We start from the raw sequence: 17,490 nt of genomic DNA on the forward strand, positions 1-17,490 counted from the left end.
TCGCCGCGGGGCGCATCCTCGCCCGCCGGCCCCGCCGCGACGCTGACAGCAGGAGCGGTCGTAAACCGGCTTACGCCCAAGGCGATTTGTCCGTGATCCGCCGGGCTTCCCGGGCAGGAGGGGGCCGGGCGTGCGGGCGGCCGGGACAGCGCGGCGGGCGGGCGGGAGGCGGCGATGATGTGAGCAGCGCGGCAGCTGCAGGCCGGCTCCCCCGGGAGCCGGGGCTGAGCCCGGTGGCCGTGGGAGGGAAGGGAGTCGGGCGGGGAGGGAGGAGGGGGCCTGGACATAGCCGGGGGAGAAAAGGGAGGAGCGGGGCCGGGGTGGGGGGAGGACGAGCGGCGCCGGGGAAGCGCTGCCAGCCGGAGCAGCGGCAGCGGCGGGAGGGAGGCGCAGCCCGGCGGACCCAGCTCCGCTGCCCGTCGGCGCTGTCCCCGCGGAGGTCGGGGACCTGCTGCGGGGTGATGGACGAGCATGGGTACCCTTCCTATAGCGCCCGCAGCCCCGCCTGGGAGGAGCTGGTAGGTACATGCGTGCCTTGCCGTTGCACAGGCGTTTCCTACCCTTTTTCCTGCCTGTATTGTTCAGCCGGGGGGTCGGGCTATCATCCTTATCTGTGCCCTCCAGACCCCCCTTCCCTTCTTCCGACCCCGCTCCACACCAGAGCCCTGCCGCCGGCGCTCGTCCCCTCCCCGCGGGGAGCGGGGGGGTGGGAGCCTTTCGCCCCCGCCGTGTCTGGCCATTTGCTGACGAGCTCGTCCCTCTGGGAGACGGGGAGTTCATTGCCCTTTCTGAGTTCCACTGCCCGGGTGGAAAGCTTGGGATTAGCACCGAGAACCTTGCCTTCAACTTTGTCGAGGGGGGTGGGTTGGATGTTGACACCGTTAAACTCCTTCTCATAGCACAACAAAAGCGACGTGTCCAAGCAGCGCTGGGAGGCAGCTTTCAGAAAGAGACACACATTTCCCCCCACCTTCTTCTTCTGGAGCTAGGCTGGGAATTGCTCCCATCGCAGCGGCAAAGCGGGACGGGGCTGGGGGTACCCTACTGTCACCCTGCCGTGTGGGGAAAGTGCGTGGCTTTGGGCCGCTACGAAGGGATCGGAGCGTTCAAAGCTGCGGTGAGGTGCCTTTGCGGTTTGTTTAAGCAACTGGAAGACCCTCCTTCCAACCAAAGGAAATCATGTCACCGGCATCCTCAGCAGGCGATAAAATCAGATTTCCCTTTTCAGGGCAGTCTGGTCCCGCTCCCGGGCTTTTCTCCATTGTGCAAACACACACACACACATGAGGCAGGGAGGGCTAAAAATAGGCTTTGTGTAGCTGCTTGGGAGATTTCAGGCTATCTAAGAGGTCAAGGATAGGCTGCCTTTGGCCCTGAACTTGGTGAGGCAACATGAAGCATGGACCCGTGCCACTGCCAAGCTCCCCTTTAGATGGCTGTACCATGTTTTGCTAACTCGTTTTGTTGGAACAGGTTTTCTTGTAAGCCCAGTTTTAAAGAGCAAACCGGGGAGACTCATTCTCTGCGTGTCTTGGTGTGTGCAACCTCAGGAAAGCAGCAGTAGAGCACTGGAGATACCCACAATGAACTAAGTTTACTCCCTTCCTTGTTAGGATTTGTAGTCCTCACAAATATATTTTTACTGTCCTAGTATTTGTTGTCAAGTTGAACATCCCCCTTCGCTGCCCTCTGCAATCCTCAAGCCCCGAAACTGTTGCTGGAGATGCAGCTGTGATAGGGAAAACAGTTGTATGTGTGTTCCGGTAGCATGGAGCTTTCATGACATTGAAAGGATCAGGCAAGGGAAACCCGAGATTTTTGCCTGGAGAGATGAAGACATCGTGGGAGGAAGGCAGCGAAGTCTATTCCTACGAATGTGTTATCCTATTAAACAGTGACATTTAAATTGCTGCCGTCATCCAAAACTCAGCTGAAACTCAGGAGGCAGATGGATTGCGGCCCCTCTCCACTTGGAAATGCAGAGTCCTGGCTGAAGCATCCAAGCCTGTTTCCTTCTGTGTGCATGGCTTAGATAAACAAGGAGCACATCTTTTTTTTCTCCATTTCCCCCTCCCCCAGTAAGGGCCAGGATTTGGGTCATGTTTATCATTTCATTGCTGCATTTGTTAAAGAGTACATCCATGAATGCAGTTTTAAGGTTAACCACTGCACCGATTTCCTTTACAAGACTCCAATTTCAGCTGATCCACTCAATCCTTTACCTGGTAACCTGCTGGTAAAATGCATGGTCTTTGTGGCAAGAGCAACATTGTCCTTTCCATCTGCTCATAAGCAGGCTTTTTATGATAATGGGGGCAAAAGGAGATTTAGATGAAGACCTGAATGACAAAAGGGAAAACATGGTATACTCTCTCCCCTGCTCTTAAAACATAAAACAAAGAGCAGTAAGATAGGGGAAACTATTTTTTGCAGGTTTTGAATCTGAGCAAATTATCACATTATTGGGAAATACTCTTCCTATAGCTATTCTGAGAAGTAAGTGATGGACATTAAATGCAGCGACAAGTCCTATGCCAATCAGAGTTGGACTTGTCTGTGTACTACTTCAAATTTCTGTAAAGTCCTTTCCTTAACTTACATCACATTTTTAATAGAAAAGCTCTTCCTGAATCCAGTAAGAGTTGTGTAAGAACCCATGATGGAGTTAAGAAAAAGTGACTTAAAATGTAAAGCTCACCCTGCATCCTTGCAAGGGAGGTTTGGTGGCTTTGTAGTAAAAATGTGCATAACACGTGACTTACAAAGCTCTAGACACAATTTTCATGTTTTATATGAGACATGAGTCTTGGCTTTACCTTACTTTTGAAATGCATACGTAAGTCCTAACACATTCACAAAGCATCTGTTTACATTTATTACTTGCCCTGGTTTGGACCTTCTCACTTCGAAGCATACAACATAGTTTAGTAGTTTCCTTAATACTACAGGTTACAGGATTCAGTACTACAGTTTCCTTAATACTACAGGTTACAGGATTCCCTTGGCTAATCCCAAGCGAGCCACAAGTGATGTAATTACTTTCTTTAACAGTGGTATGGATACATGTTGTTATATTTTGGCTTCCTCTTTGCTAAGTAAGGAAGTCAAGAAAGAATAGTATCACTAATTTGATCTGCAGAAGGAGTTCACAGGCAGATCTGAAATGAACTTTTTCAGAGTGGGAAGCCCAGTTAAAAACCACAGCTATCACTAACCACCAAAATTAGGAAAGAGTCAATAAAATATTTTAAACATGGTGAATAATGCATTGTTAATCTGACACACTATTGATTCAAATTCCCTCAGAACAACTTTCTGAGTTGAAGGATAGAAAAGCATTACTCTTTAGTTTATAGATGCCAAAGTGACTTAGGAAAAAAGATGTAAAAATGCTTGCTACAAATGGAATTAGTTTTAGGGCTGAAATCAAATAGCGCAGTAATCTGTATTATAAATTATAATCTTCAGTGCAGCTAGAGTGCATGTGTATTTAGATTTTTTCCTATATTGCATATGCATTTTAGTGACACGTCCTATGTGGTTGAGTTAAAATGTTCTCACAGTGTATATATGTATATTAAATGTGTACAATATCACAGTGTAAGTATGTATGTATTGCATAAAGGGCAGTTTATCAGCTGATATTAATTGCCGTAGCACAAATGATGTCAGCAGAGCTGTTTTTTGTTGTCTGAGTATCTTCCTTTAAATGCCAACCTTTCTTTATGCTTTTTACTCCCTTGCTTCAGTTAGGAAACTTAAGGTCATTACTAAGAAGTGTGAAACTGTTAAGTGAAAGACACAGCACAAGCAAACACTGTATGTGTTTTTAATGGCCGCATATAGTCCCACATTGTTCAAGAGCCCATCTTGCAGAAGTCTTGTGGTACCATTTGTGCCAGAGTATTTGTAGCTGTGGTCACTGGGCTGAAACGTGCTATCCAATATTTCTCGTATTGAGTCTGACATCGATCACTTGGGAGAAATCCAGCTGTGAGATGAAGGGATGGAAGTCAAGTTGCAAGTCCTTTTTGAGGTGAAATTCACTGCCACCTTAGACAGCTTTATCTGAGCAAAGGCTGGAACTGGACCCTTATTAATTATTAATAACTTTGAAAAGAAGAACAAGTGGAAATAGTGGTATCTTTAAAACTGTCTTTGTGCCTGGGCAATGTATATATTTGTAGAAACAACTTGCTATGCTAACATGAGTAGGTAACTTGTGTATTTTCAATAATGTTTAACACTTGGTTTCTCCATTTTGGAGAACTCTGTACACATTAAACAACTGCAGACTTTAAAGCCTGTTATTTCATAGAATCCACTACACATTTCACAGAAACCATGTTCTCATATTCTTGTTGAAGTGCTCTCATGGGACATTTCCTATCATTTGCAGACTTAGGTTATTGCTACTAAAATCTTCACATTAAGTAACCTTAGAGAACATTCCTAATACTTTTTGGTTTTTTTCATAGCACTCTGAAGTTTACCAAGATATGATGAAAGAGACTTGCTTGGAAATGAAAGGCTAGGGCCTTCTTTCCTGGTAACCACACTTTTGTGTTTGGATAGTCAGGAGTGAGGAAGAGCACAGTGGGGTAGCCCAGGTGAAGATGCATGGTGCCCTCTGTATGGTGCAGAAAGTGTGCAACTACTAGTGCTCAATGTTAAGCTCTAAAAATGAATAGAAATTGAATAATTGTATTTATTCTAGCAGAAGCTACTATTGTTCAGCCAGCACTATTTAATTTAGTTGAATTAAATGTAGCCAGTCTTGCTTGCGTTCCATTAGCACCAAATGTTTCTCAAATCACAATTACTATTATGTGCAACATGTTGGCATTAATTAGGAAACTATGTTTTGTTGAATATTGCCACTTGCAATATTCAAGTGATATTTACCTTCAAAAGAATTAAGGAATTACAGTGAGACATGTTCTGGCATAATTTGCTATTCCTGAAATTCAGATGGGGAAGAGGAAGAAAGGATGGTGGAAAGACAGTGTCCATAAACATTGCTTTTAACTATCTTTCTTCCTAGCTGTGCCCTAAACTTACCCACTGACAGCAATGCGTACTTGCACCTGCTCAAATTTGATCCCATGTTTTGAAAAATTGAGAACTCCTTCTCAAGTGAAGAGTGACATAAGAAGAATTAGTCCATAGTTTCACAATCATTTTAATATGAGGTATTAATGATAGGATTTAGGCCTTATTAATATTTTGATAGAGCATGTAGGTAATCTGATCAAAATTCTTTAAAATAGAACTTAATAGATATTTTGAATTTTTAAATATTACTTTTGATATTTTTTAAAATATAACCTCCACAATTGGTCCTACAATTCCGAGTAGAATTGTACTTGAAGTATCTGCTGCAGTAACACAGCACTAAGCCATAAAACTTCAAGCCTTCATAGAAATATTGCTTTCCCCTACACTACTAGAAATAAAAACCCCAGTAAAAGAAATGGGTTGGACCATAAAAACACTAGATTATTTTAAATTCAGACTGTGGCAAGGTGTCTACAGTGTAGGATAGGTTGTAGAGTTGTTTACTTTTCCTCATTTAAATGCTTTGTATTTAGGTACTGCAGCATTATATTAGCATGTTAAGAGATGTTAGTTCCCTTTCTGGAAATATAAATAGAATTGTGGGAATATAGAAACCACAAGCATTGATTGTTTTCTTATGTTTAATCCAGTCTACGCAGCCAGGAGTTGTGTGTTTTATTTAGTATTGCTGTGATTTAAACACTTATTTTAAACACTGACTACATACAAGCCACAATAATTTTGAAGTCCCACAATTCAGAACATGTGGTGACATTTCAAGATTGTGCGAACTGCCAGATCTGAGATGAAAAAAGAAAACTGACCCTTTCTTTCCCCAGAAGTAAGGGCTGCTCTTTCACAAAGACAGAAATGATCAGAATAACAGGAAAATTAAGCTATTCTGAGAAAATCAATGGAAAGCAATAGATGCATTTACTAGAACTATCCAAGGATTTGGCGCTGATAGGCAGTTACCACGGGGTTGACTGGCTGGAGGAATAGCATATAGATAAGGAGCCCATCGCATCAGATGCCGTCCGTCCAAGTCCCGAAGAGACATCCTGCGCTGCCAAGGGAGAGCGGCACAGCCCTCGGCCGGGACGGGGCAAGGGCCGGGCACGGCACCCGCCCGGTTTCGCCGTCCTTGCGCTCAGAACTCGCCATCCGCCGCCCGAGTGTCACCGGGCGGCCCAGCGCGACCGGGGCTGCCGGCGGGGGCGGGCGGTGCTCGCTCCGGTTTATGAAGTCCTGACCCGGTGCTGCGCCCACCTCCCCGCCACGCCGGGACATCCGAGCCAGCGCTGGCAGGTGCGGGAGCGCCAGGCGCCCCCCTCGCTCCCATCGCTTGCTTCGCCGCCGGGACCGGCCCTGCGGGGCGGGCAGGGACGGCCCGGCTGGCACCGGCGCCCCCGGCAGCCGCCCCGGGCCGCTCCCGTCGGCAGGGACGCAGGGGGCCGAGCCGTCCGTCCGGCTCCGCCCCCGGCGGGAGGCCGCGAGCCGGTCCCTCGGAGCGGGCGGCGCGGCCCGCGGCCCCTGCCCGCCGGAGGGGCGGCGGAAAATGGCGGCCGGGCGGGCGGCCCCGCTCCGCTCCGCTCCGCCAGCGCCCCGGCCGCCACCGCCCCCGTCCCGCCCCCCCGCACCGCCTCTTTCCCCACCCTCCCGCACCGCCTCCTCCTCCTCCTCCTCCCCGGGGAGGGGAGCGGCAGCGGCTGCCCTGGCTGAGCCGGGCTCGTGTGCTTTCTCTCGGTAGGAGTCCGGGAAGATGGCCGGGGCCGAGTCGGGGATGAGCGGCGCCGGGATCCCGCTGCAGCCCCAGCCCCAGCCCCCGGCGGCGGCGGCGGGGCCGGCGGACGAGTCGTCGGACAGCGAAGGGGAGCACGAGGGCCCCCAGAAACTCATCCGGAAAGTGTCCACCTCGGGCCAGATCCGCAGCAAGGTAAGGGGGGCAGGAGCCGGCCAGCCCCGCCGCTTCCACGGCCGGTTTCTCCATCCCCATCCCAAAGCGGGGCTAACCCGGAGCTGGGGACGGCCGCTGCATCCCTCCCGCATCCCCGGGAGCGGCGGCGGAGATGGGGGGGTTTTTGAGACAACCGTGCCTCTCTCTTCCTTCCTTTCCTCTTCCCTCCTCCCCGTCCAGCTGTTGCGTCCACATCTGTCCCCGGCTGGCAGGAAGAGCCCCCCGGGGCTGCGGCTCTCCGCTTGGCCGGAGGGGAAGCTGCCTGCCCCGGGCACCCGCCCTGCCCTGCCGGGCGTCCTGGGTGTGGGGGAAGCGGCGGGCTGCCTCCCTCCCTCCCTCCTTCCCTCCGGCTCCTCTTCCTCGGCGGCGGGCACCGCTGCCGCGGGGATCCCGCCCTGCCACCCTGCGGCGCGGGTGGGCTGGCTCAGCGAGCCCTTCCTCACCACTTTCCATACCCGCCGCCCACCCTTTTTAGTTCACCGCCGGTCCCGGGGACCGCTGCCGTGCGCCCCGCCAGAGCCGCAGGCACCGAGCCCGCGGTGGCACGTCGGGCTCCTCTTCGGGAGTGCCGCCAAGGGGAGAAAGGCGGCTTCCACTTTGAAAGGCGCCTCGCGGAAAGAGAAGTAAACTTCTATACATCCTCGCTCGTGGCACTGGATGCGTAAAGCAGCTGTCAAAATTCTAGGTTAATGCAGTTTTTATTGGCTGTCTCGGGCTGCCGAAGTTATTCCAGTGGAATTAACTTTTTTCGTGGAAAGTATATTTATTTAATTTTTTTCCCCCTGGCAAATCAACAAGCAGGCATTTGAAAGCTTAAAAATAATAAAACAGTCTTATTTGCTGTGTTGAAGGATCCTATGACTGGGACCACAAAGCGTGGTCCACAGTCAGCAATGGGGTCTGCACAAAACCGTCCTGGGAAGAGCTTAATGATGCAATGACATGAAGATCAGGGTTTTTCTTGGAAGTCTCTGTTTTGAGGGGCAGAGTAGGACTCCATTCAAGCCTGAACTGATCCCACTTAGGGTTTGATTTCTAGACAATAGGTCATGTGGTGATGTTTCCTCTACAGAGCACCCATTAAAGTTAGTAGTTTATGAAGTCCTGTCCGGTTGGTGCTGTTCTTCCCTTAGGCTTTTGCTCCATGCACTACGTGCAAAAGGCACCTTTAAACGGTGATTGTTGAAGAGTAATGTTACTCTGTTATGTGGGGTGGAAAACAGTTTTTTCCTGAAATCTCCTGAACAAGATGTGTCATTCCATTTTGTTGCTAAATGTTAATTTTGCATTTACAGATGTTAGGCCTGGCTGAAAGTTACGATAGTAAATACTATACAACTGTCGCATTGTGTTGGAAACATAGTTCTACACAAACTTTCAGCTTTAACACCCTTCTGTGTGGCAGTCTTCAGAATGTTTTAAAAGTAATAGAACATGATGCCTTTATTAGTTGTAGTGGTATTAAGTACATTTGAGTGTTTGCTCTCATAGAGGATGATACATGCATAAGGAAAACCTGCGTATTACGAATGTTATTGACACAGGTTGGTGAGATTGAGATCCCAACCAGTTATTGCCAACTGTTATAGACGGGTGGGATGTTCTGTATCTGAAGGTTGTGAATGAATGCTAAGCTGTGATCGCCTGAAGATCTAAGACAGCTCTGCAAGTCTTGCTTTTGCTTATCTTAGCTTGAGTCCCAGTTCTATTTCTGTGAATCAGATATATATATATATAGGAAAAACTGACTGCTGACATAATTGGAGTTAAAATGTTGCTTTACTGGTTGCAATTCGCAATAACATGCAACTCCAAATATAAACATCTTTCTTTCAATTTAATTAAAAGTGATTATCATTGTTAAAGATGAGACCCATGTTAAATAATTTAGTAGCACTTTATTTTATAACTCACGATGCATTATTTAAAAGTAGCTATATTTAGACAGACAACTCCCATTTGGTTTAAGGGTGTTGTATGTTTGCTGTTGTAGTAGTTGGTGATCAGTGGTTACATGAAACCACTAGAGGAAGGAACATCAGGGAGCTGCTCTTTTACCCAGCTAGTCTCTTTCATTCAAATTAGATTTGTTAAGCTTCACTTACTTGGTGGATGTGTTTGTAAGCTAAGGTTTTAATTAAATGGATTGGGTTTGTCTTACATCTAAGAATAGACTTTTGAAAGAACCCAAAGCATGTATATTACATTTATCATTGATGCTTGTGGGCCATTTAGGACTGTGCTATTTTTCTCCAGAGGTTGCTTATTTACTTACTTGAAGCATTTCAGCGATATGGTATTGATTCCTTAGCTCAGAACTATACCCAAAAGTCTCCACTGGTAATTGTTTTTGTTTTACTTAAGGAAGATGTTATTTTTAGATGTTTTGGTACAGTTGATCATTTGTGAAAGCTACCATATGGTGATACTTTGCAGACAGAATCACTCAGGATTGGATTTTTTTAATGTGTGTATAACAAGATTTAGGAAATATATGTGCAAGAGCAAACCCCTTTCACTAGCACAAACAGAAGCCTAAAAACTTCTAACATCTGTAGTCTCAAAGGGAGTTTTTCCTCTTTGCTCTTTTCTTCGTAAATAAAAGTAATTAATTATTTAGCTGGAGGGAGGGGGTGAATAAGAGAAGGAGCAGATGATAAGCAAAAGTACTGTACTGGCAGATGTAATTACACCAAAGTTTATTGCTTGTTTGTGATATGCTAATGATTGGTTCACAGTTCTATTTAGAAGACTGTTGTCCAGTTTTGCCATAATTTACTCACACTGGATAGCAACTTCCTTGATAAACTCTTAAACGGATTTCAGTGGAACTATGTTTACTGTCAGTTGCTAAGAAAAACAGATTGGTGATACGGGTGGACATCATTGTAACTTCTGATATGGGCGCAGTTTTAGTTTATGCATATCTACCTCTTAAATTTTTAGAATACTTTAAAGCATATCTGTGTCAAAATATGGCCATTGTTAATTACCCCAAACAGAAAACTTGAAGATCAACATGTATTGGTGTCTGCCAACTTGAGGAAGAGGGACCAAGTAGTGGTGTAAAGGACTATTCTTTAGGCCAACATGTTGTTTGTCACTAGGAACTGTTTGCTATAGCCTCATACTTGGCTGTGGAGTGACACTGTAGCAATAGGTACCTTAGGGAAATCAGGACCAAAACTGATCACCAAAATTAGTGTATGAGATTAAAGCCAGTATCTTTAAATGTCATCCTGGAAGCTTTTACATTGGTTGAGTTTGTATGTGTTCCATGGAGGAAATGCTGGTGAATAAACAGGTGACAGGTACCCTGTGAAGTTTGAACTCTTTTGAGCCAAAATCCCTAATGGAAACAGCTCTCGGTTTTGTAATGTCTTCTCATCTTTCCCCCTCATTTTGGAAGACATGAATATTTAGTACATAAAATGTGTTTCAGTAAAAAAACCCACCAAAACATTTTAAGAATATACTTTTTGGATTTTTGAGAACTTTGGAAAACTGTAGTGAGACATTTTTGAAGTAGTATATTGACAATACTGGGTTACAAGCAGGATTACATTGGAGATTGAAGTAATGGAAAGTTCTCCATGTGTGTGTTAAATTTGGCTTCTTCATTTTTAAAGATGCTGGTTAAGACAGGCAGAGTCAGTGCCTTCCTTAAACAGATGACTTCAGTTCTTGGGGCTACAGCCTGAAAACTGCCTGTCATCAGCTGGCTTCTAGTTGCTTTAAAGTTAATCGCTGTAGTGCAAAGCACATTCCTTAAAAAGATGGCCTTTCTTCAGTTCTTTACAGCCAAAACATGTTGAGAAGGGAAAGCTCAAATTAGAGCTCACACTATTTCTCTTTGAATTTTTTTCACCTTGAGGATCAGCACAAGATTAATAAATGAAACAATCCCTGGATACTTGGAAGTACAGTTGTCAGATGAACACAGTTACAGCTCCCACTCTTGTCTTGAGTACTCTGCAAAAAGCTGCATATGAAGAGTAGCACTTTTATCACTGTCCTAGCTTCCTATTTTAATGGCTCCATGTCCAGTTAATGCAAAACCTCTGTTGGATATATGTTTTGCTCTCAAATCTGCATCTTGCCTGTGTTTAGTTTTGCATGAAGCAGACATTCTGGAGCAGAAAGTGTAATTTAGGAAATGCAAGAAAATGTGGTGTATTGAGTAAGATAAATACACCTGTAAGGTATGTGGGTCAAAGCTTTCTTCCTCTCATTCACCGCCAGTGGTTTTTGTTAGTAATGAAATTGCTGTAACATGAGAGAGTTCAGAAGCATGACTGTGTTATAATTAGTGGAGATAATATAGTGTTGTTTACTTAAATGGCAAGAGTTGTTACTTGAATGTTCTTATCTGAGTTATTAATTTTTTTGAGATCTTAATTTATTATGAGTAATAAAAGTAAATTAATTAAATTCCCCAATGTGGTTTTATTTGCCTTAACACCTGCCATTTAGGAACTGAGCCTTCAAAAAGTTTCTAACCTTTTCCATATGGTGACATTTGACAATGCCAAATCCCAGCAGTCACTTCCTGTTTGTTTCTGGTATACATTTCACTCAGTTTACCATAGCTTGTTAATTCACCTAAATGTAAAGTGCTGTGAGTGATACCAGTGTTCAAATGCCTAAGTATCGTTCTTTGCAATGTGATCTGCTTTTCCTTGTTTTAATGGTTCCCAATTCACTCAGCTAAGTAGTGGCTCATTCCTTTCTGGTTAAGGAAACATGATGTTTTTGTGCACCAGAAGTTCTCAGGAAAATGCCATAGTAACAAAGTTTACCCCAGTGGAGATCCTTTATATGCATTAGGATTGTGTGACTCTGCACAGCTTTGAAATGCATTGCAATTTGTAATGCATTCTACAACTGCAGTAATACGAATAGTGTCACTATTTGTATTACTAGTGAGGAAGTGCACAGCAATCGTCCTCAAGTTCTTGTCACTTGGTGGTGTTCACAGAACAGACTAAAGGGTGCTACAGGAAATCTGTCTTAAGTATTTGTATTTATTTTCCATAATTTTCATTCTGCAATTAAATTTATGTGCTATATATCCATCCTTAGTAAAATATCTCAGCAACTTTTTTTTTCCCCACAACTGTTGTAAAAGCTGGCAAATTTGTTTCTCTCACCACATCCTGGGGACTTCATCCTACTTTTAAAGTGAAATATTCATTAATGTGTATTTCTGATACATGCAACATGCATATGCATGCATAGGGCAATATATTTAGGTTTTGATTTGTGTGTATATATATATATATATTATTCTGTTTTAGAGTATGCCTGGACAAAGCAAACCAGTTTCTAGAATTAAATGGTGTGCAATATTTGTTGCTTCTCATAATTGCTGTATGTCTATGTAAGCTTTCAAAATAGAGTCCCATCAAAGGAAAATTTCAGGCAAAGACAGGATAGTTTGGGGAAGTTAAAAATGACTGAATACACTATGTAGAAGTAAGCAGGGTTAGAATGGAAAGAGTTACACTATTTAAGGCACAGTGGTCATTACCACTCTGAATTCTGACACATGTTTGTGTAAAACTGAAATGAAATCTGCTCAGGCATTTTAGTGATGCATGTATTGGCAAAGCTTAAATTGCTAGCTAAGTATAAGAAAGGAGGAGCTTGTAACATTTTTCAGTAGGTATTTGCAAGCAGGTCTTCAAAGAATGTTGCTTTTGAGGGTTTTTTTTTCTTTTTTTTTTTTTGTAATCTTTAAAGTATTAATGTTATTTTTTACTGTGAGAACATGAATTACCTTTTTTTCCTCACAGCCAGCTGGGTGAGCTGTGAAGGTGGAAAAATGACAATCACACTTTCATCTTTAATACAAGATTTTGATTATTTTATGTTTTGTTCCAAGGATAATGCTTGGAGAATGCTTTTCTGTGAAAAAGATTGGGTGAAATACTTTGAGTTTGTTTTGTGCTTTAAAGAGAATTTCTGTTCATTAGGAAGCAAAAGAAGAGACTTATTCAAGAACAAATGACAACTGGGAATCCCTTTCTGAGATGCCTTATCTTGTGGCCTTCATGTGCAGAGTCCTGGAGACACAGAGCAGCCATGCCAGAGCTCAAGAAAAGACTATTCTATAGCCAGGTCTTTATCCATGTAAGGCTATATAGATCATTTGCAAACATTTTGAGTTGTTTCCAGCAGTTACGTCAGAATGCAGGATGCAACACTGTTGTATGACTGCTGTATGACTACTGGATGACTAGCTGGACTAGCCAAATGAGTTTAGATATCTAGAGCAGAATACCTAGAATTACAGTGGTTTTGTATTTGAAGTAGTGATTAAAAGAGCAGTCTGTCTGGCTTTCACAAACCCTTTTTCTGGAGGGAAGTGTTGAAATTCTCTTGACTAGCTGAAGACAATAAAAGGCAGCTTAGACCAATGTTCTGGCTCTGGAACACTCCAAGAGGCTGTATATATATATATAAAAATATATTTATTTATATATTTCTTTTAAAACAACGTTCCTCTCATTTTCTTTGAACTCTGACTAGCCATGCTTCTGGTGAGGGATCTATAGAAGAACATATATGGTTTGTAGACCTCAAAATCTTAGCAAAGCAAGAAGGTAATGTGTGGATTCATTGATGCTCAGAATATGGAGTTTTGGGTAAAAAAGAATGCCCTGTAGTCATGCTGTTTTGGCTGTTTTCCTCTTACAGGGATAATTAAGACATAGTTTGATGTCTTGTGAGAACACTTCAGTAGCTTACTTGCAAAGGAACCACAAGACCAGCATTTTTTTCTGGTTGGCCATTAAATTTTTGATATTTTAAAACTATTTGTAAAGTAGGGGGAAATTACATCAACAACTGCAAGTTGTTGACAGCATGGCTAGTTTTGTTTGGTGTTTTTTCAGTCTGATACTTTGGTATCTGAACTTTGCCTTTATTAAGAGAGAGAACTCTCTTTCACCTTTGTATTTACCACCTTTTTACATTGCTGTTTTATCCTTTCCCCTCTGGCCTTGAAAAAATCAGTTGCATTTTCCAAAATCTTCTTTTAAATACCTAAGAACAGGCTACTAAATGCATGCAGTAACTATGGCTGTATAATACTAAATTCAAGCCATGAGCCTCAATTTTCTAGCAATGGCCAAAAAAAAAAAGAAAAGGCTGGCTTTGGTCTCTATATCATACTGAATAGAAGCCTCCTTCTTTCTTAATGTAAGCACTGCATTTATCACTGCAAACAAGCTTAATGCTGACCCAAAATAAATATTTCATTGATATGCTAAAAATAAGACCACCACATTAGATGCTATTTAAAATGAATTAAGAGATTTATTCTAGTACATCATTTGTTCACATACTGAAACACTTCAGTCACCCTGTACATTCTATGTGACTAATTACTTCTTAAAGTTATGCTGGTGCTTAAGTGTCATCAGATATGGGTCATAAAAATTTTGTATATAAAGTCAGATCATAGTTGACTTAAAAAACTTTTACCATGTGGGAATTATCATAATATATTGCACAATTAAGAACAGAAAGAAAAAAATTATTTTTCTAGCTAAGTTTTTTGTTTGAATAATATCCCTGCTTAGGAATATTTCACCACTTAGATACTGAAAGCACATTAACAAAACCTGAGCTTGTACTCTTGGGAGAGTTAGCATTATTGTGATGAATTCAGCAAGCTTTTACATTTGATGAGCATTTATTTGTTTATTAGATGGGCAGCATGAGATTTATGATGATCTGGACAATTAATCTCCTTGCCTTCAAGCGCTTGGGGTTTGCAAATTGTGTGAGATAGGACTACTTTATTGTCACTTAGCAACCTGGATAGAGTTTTGAAACTGGGTAGTAGCTTGTGGGTGGCAAGTCTCCCTATATATTTTCTGGGTGGGAAGCAACAGGAACCCCTCTGTGAGCAGCCCTCAGTGTGTCCTGTGCTTGCCAGGGTCTTTCTAGATGTGCTTGCCAAGGAGAACTGGCTGTGCCCTCAGTGTCATTTTGCACTTCTGGCATAGTTCCATGCTGGGAAGATCTGCTGAGGTTTTTCATGCCTGCAGAGATTTAAGTGGTTCTAAAAGACTGTCATGCTGCTCTGGTCAGTTATGTCCTGTTGTGTGGTTGCTTAAATTTAGTAACTGAGTTTCAACAGCTTCAGTTTGACTGCTGGTAGTCCTTACTGCTGCTGTGATCCTCTGGAGTGAGAGGAAGGTCAGAGGCTTGTCTGCTTGTAAGAAGGGTGGCTTGCTCTGGTCCAGCTAAGGATGTTGGAGCGGGTCAGCATGGCTATCCAGCAGGCCCAGATGCCCGTCAGGCAGAGCCTTCTTTCCTCCCTGAGCATACTCTCTGTTGACTGAGGGGACAGGCACATACTTCTGTGTTTGTTTTAACGCTCCCATAGAGACATCTTGCTTTGTGTTCTCTCCCTCCTTTCCTGCCTGCTGCTGTCATGGTTTCTTCAGGAATTTGAACAGAGAAGGGGTGACATCCCTTTTCCTTTTAGTCTATGCCTCTGCAAGATTTCTCCCAATAGTTCCCATAAGGAGAGTAACTGCCAAAGTCCATGAAGTTTGTTGGGTGTGGAGTCTTGGAGAGGGTGCAGATATATGAGTTTGCTTCTTTTAATAGTTTCACCCTTCACTGCCTCCTCCTTCAGTGGTACTGATCAATCCTGGGAGCAGATGGTTCACTGTGGAGCTATTGACTTGAAAATTAATGCACCCTTTTTGCTGATTTTTCAGCTATTGTTGTTTTTTGCCTGAAGCATCAGGGAGCTTCACATGAGTTACTCTCTAGACAAACATTGATTGGCCTCAGTCTCAGATATCTATTAAAGTGAATAAAAGAGAGCACAAAGGGTAAAAAGGGTGTTTGTGAGTCAAGGATCTGAAAGAATATAGTGGTGTTCATGGTGTAAACAGTATTTTTTTATTATTGTGTACTATGATATACTTATGTGGATTCTACCTGGGATGAATGAAGAGGGTGTGCAGACCTGTAATGGGGAATTAGTGTGATTTACTTGGGTGTGAGATGAAGAACCATTGTTTCTGATTAAATCTGATCTTTCAAGGAAGTAAACTATATTTTCCCCATTTGTACAGCTTCTCATTACAGACAAAACCAGGAATAACTTTCAGAACCATCTATCTGATGTTAAACTTGATTTTCTTTCCTCTGAGTGAAGTTGTTCAAGCAAACTTTCATATAACTCAGGAAGTTTGCATTATGAGGGTTTTACAGGGGGAAAGCCTCTTTGTGTAGCTCCATTGACTTTTGGATTTTTTGTAGGTTTGTTTGTGTTTTTAAATTTGGTTATAAATGAAGGTTGGGCTAATAAACATGATTCTGGAAGCAAAGCAAGAACTTTTACCTGTACAGAATCCACTGGTTAATATTTTGTAGAGAGAACATTGACCAAAATGTGCCTCAAAACTATGTGCAGGTAAGATAAAATTTATACCTGAGATGGTTTTCTGCTTAAGCTGGTGGTTTCCAACCCTCCCCAATCCACTGGCAAATAATCTTTCAGAAATTTAAAGGCAAGTTGCACAAGTTAGTCTGTGTGTATATCTTGTCTACTAGATGACAAGCTTTTCACTTGCCCAACATGGTAATTCTATAAAAGGCATTAAAAAATCCTTCAGGCTTCAGAGGGTTGTCAGGTTTCTATCTGTGCTGCTCATGCTACATTGCAAGACTCTGTTCTGCTTCTTCTTCAGCATTTCAAAGGAACTGAAGATACTAGTAAAGTACAGAACTTCTGATGAGCTCCTGTCAAAAGCAAGCTATTAAATGTGCTGGCAATGTCAAGCTGTGTATTTAAAGACCCATCTTTAAAAGTGCTTTTGTGTATTATCTCATGTTACCTGCTGTTGCCAGGTAAATGCAACTGCCGTGAATAGCTTTTTTGTAAAAAAAATACATAATTTTTATTCTAGCTTCCTTAAGTTTTGCATTCTTCCACAGTTGTGATCATGTATGTGCTTCAGATGATCTTACTTCTTGCATGGAGAACAGTATTTAGAGCCCAGTAGTTCTGTGCGTATGTCTTTGTGCATGCAAACCAATACTTTTTTTTTTTTTTTTTTTGCTTACACTATTTAGGGTAAAAAAAAAAATTCATATTTGAAATATTGCTGTTTTTTTTCAAATTTGAAATGGTTGCTGTGTGCACCATTGAGGAGGAGATAAAAAGAGTTAACATCATGGGTTCTACTCCTTCATCAACCAGGGATCCGCTGCCAACAGTTTTACAAAGGGCTCATATTTCAAATTGCCCTTTGAGATTTTGATAAATCAGTCTCCCTGAGAGGCTGTCTCACAGTGAGGTGTTGGAAATTACAGGGAAATCTTATATTTTGCTATTTGAGTAAGAAGAAATAAAAGTAAGTCATAGCCAGGGCAAGAGGCATATGAGCTTCTGCTGAATTTTCTTACAGATCATTATACCTTTCCTTTGAAATATACCCCAAGGT

General features: G+C 42.9%; 1 protein-coding gene across 2 annotated transcripts in view; it reads left to right on the top strand.

Moving 5' to 3' along the window:
- The first annotated feature begins 315 nt into the window (after nt 1-315).
- DGKH (diacylglycerol kinase eta) overlaps nt 316-17,490 on the top strand; it is a 153,816-nt gene continuing 136,641 nt past the window's right edge. For both annotated transcript variants that reach the window (XM_030272026.4, XM_030272033.4), the window contains exons 1-2: nt 316-518; nt 6,809-6,994. In XM_030272026.4, the coding sequence (XP_030127886.4) occupies nt 462-518; nt 6,809-6,994 (243 nt within the window). In that variant the 5' untranslated portion in view covers nt 316-461. The remainder of the gene's footprint in view (nt 519-6,808; nt 6,995-17,490) is intronic.

Source organism: Taeniopygia guttata, chromosome 1, assembly GCF_048771995.1.
Source record: "Taeniopygia guttata chromosome 1, bTaeGut7.mat, whole genome shotgun sequence".
NCBI lineage: Eukaryota > Metazoa > Chordata > Aves > Passeriformes > Estrildidae > Taeniopygia > Taeniopygia guttata.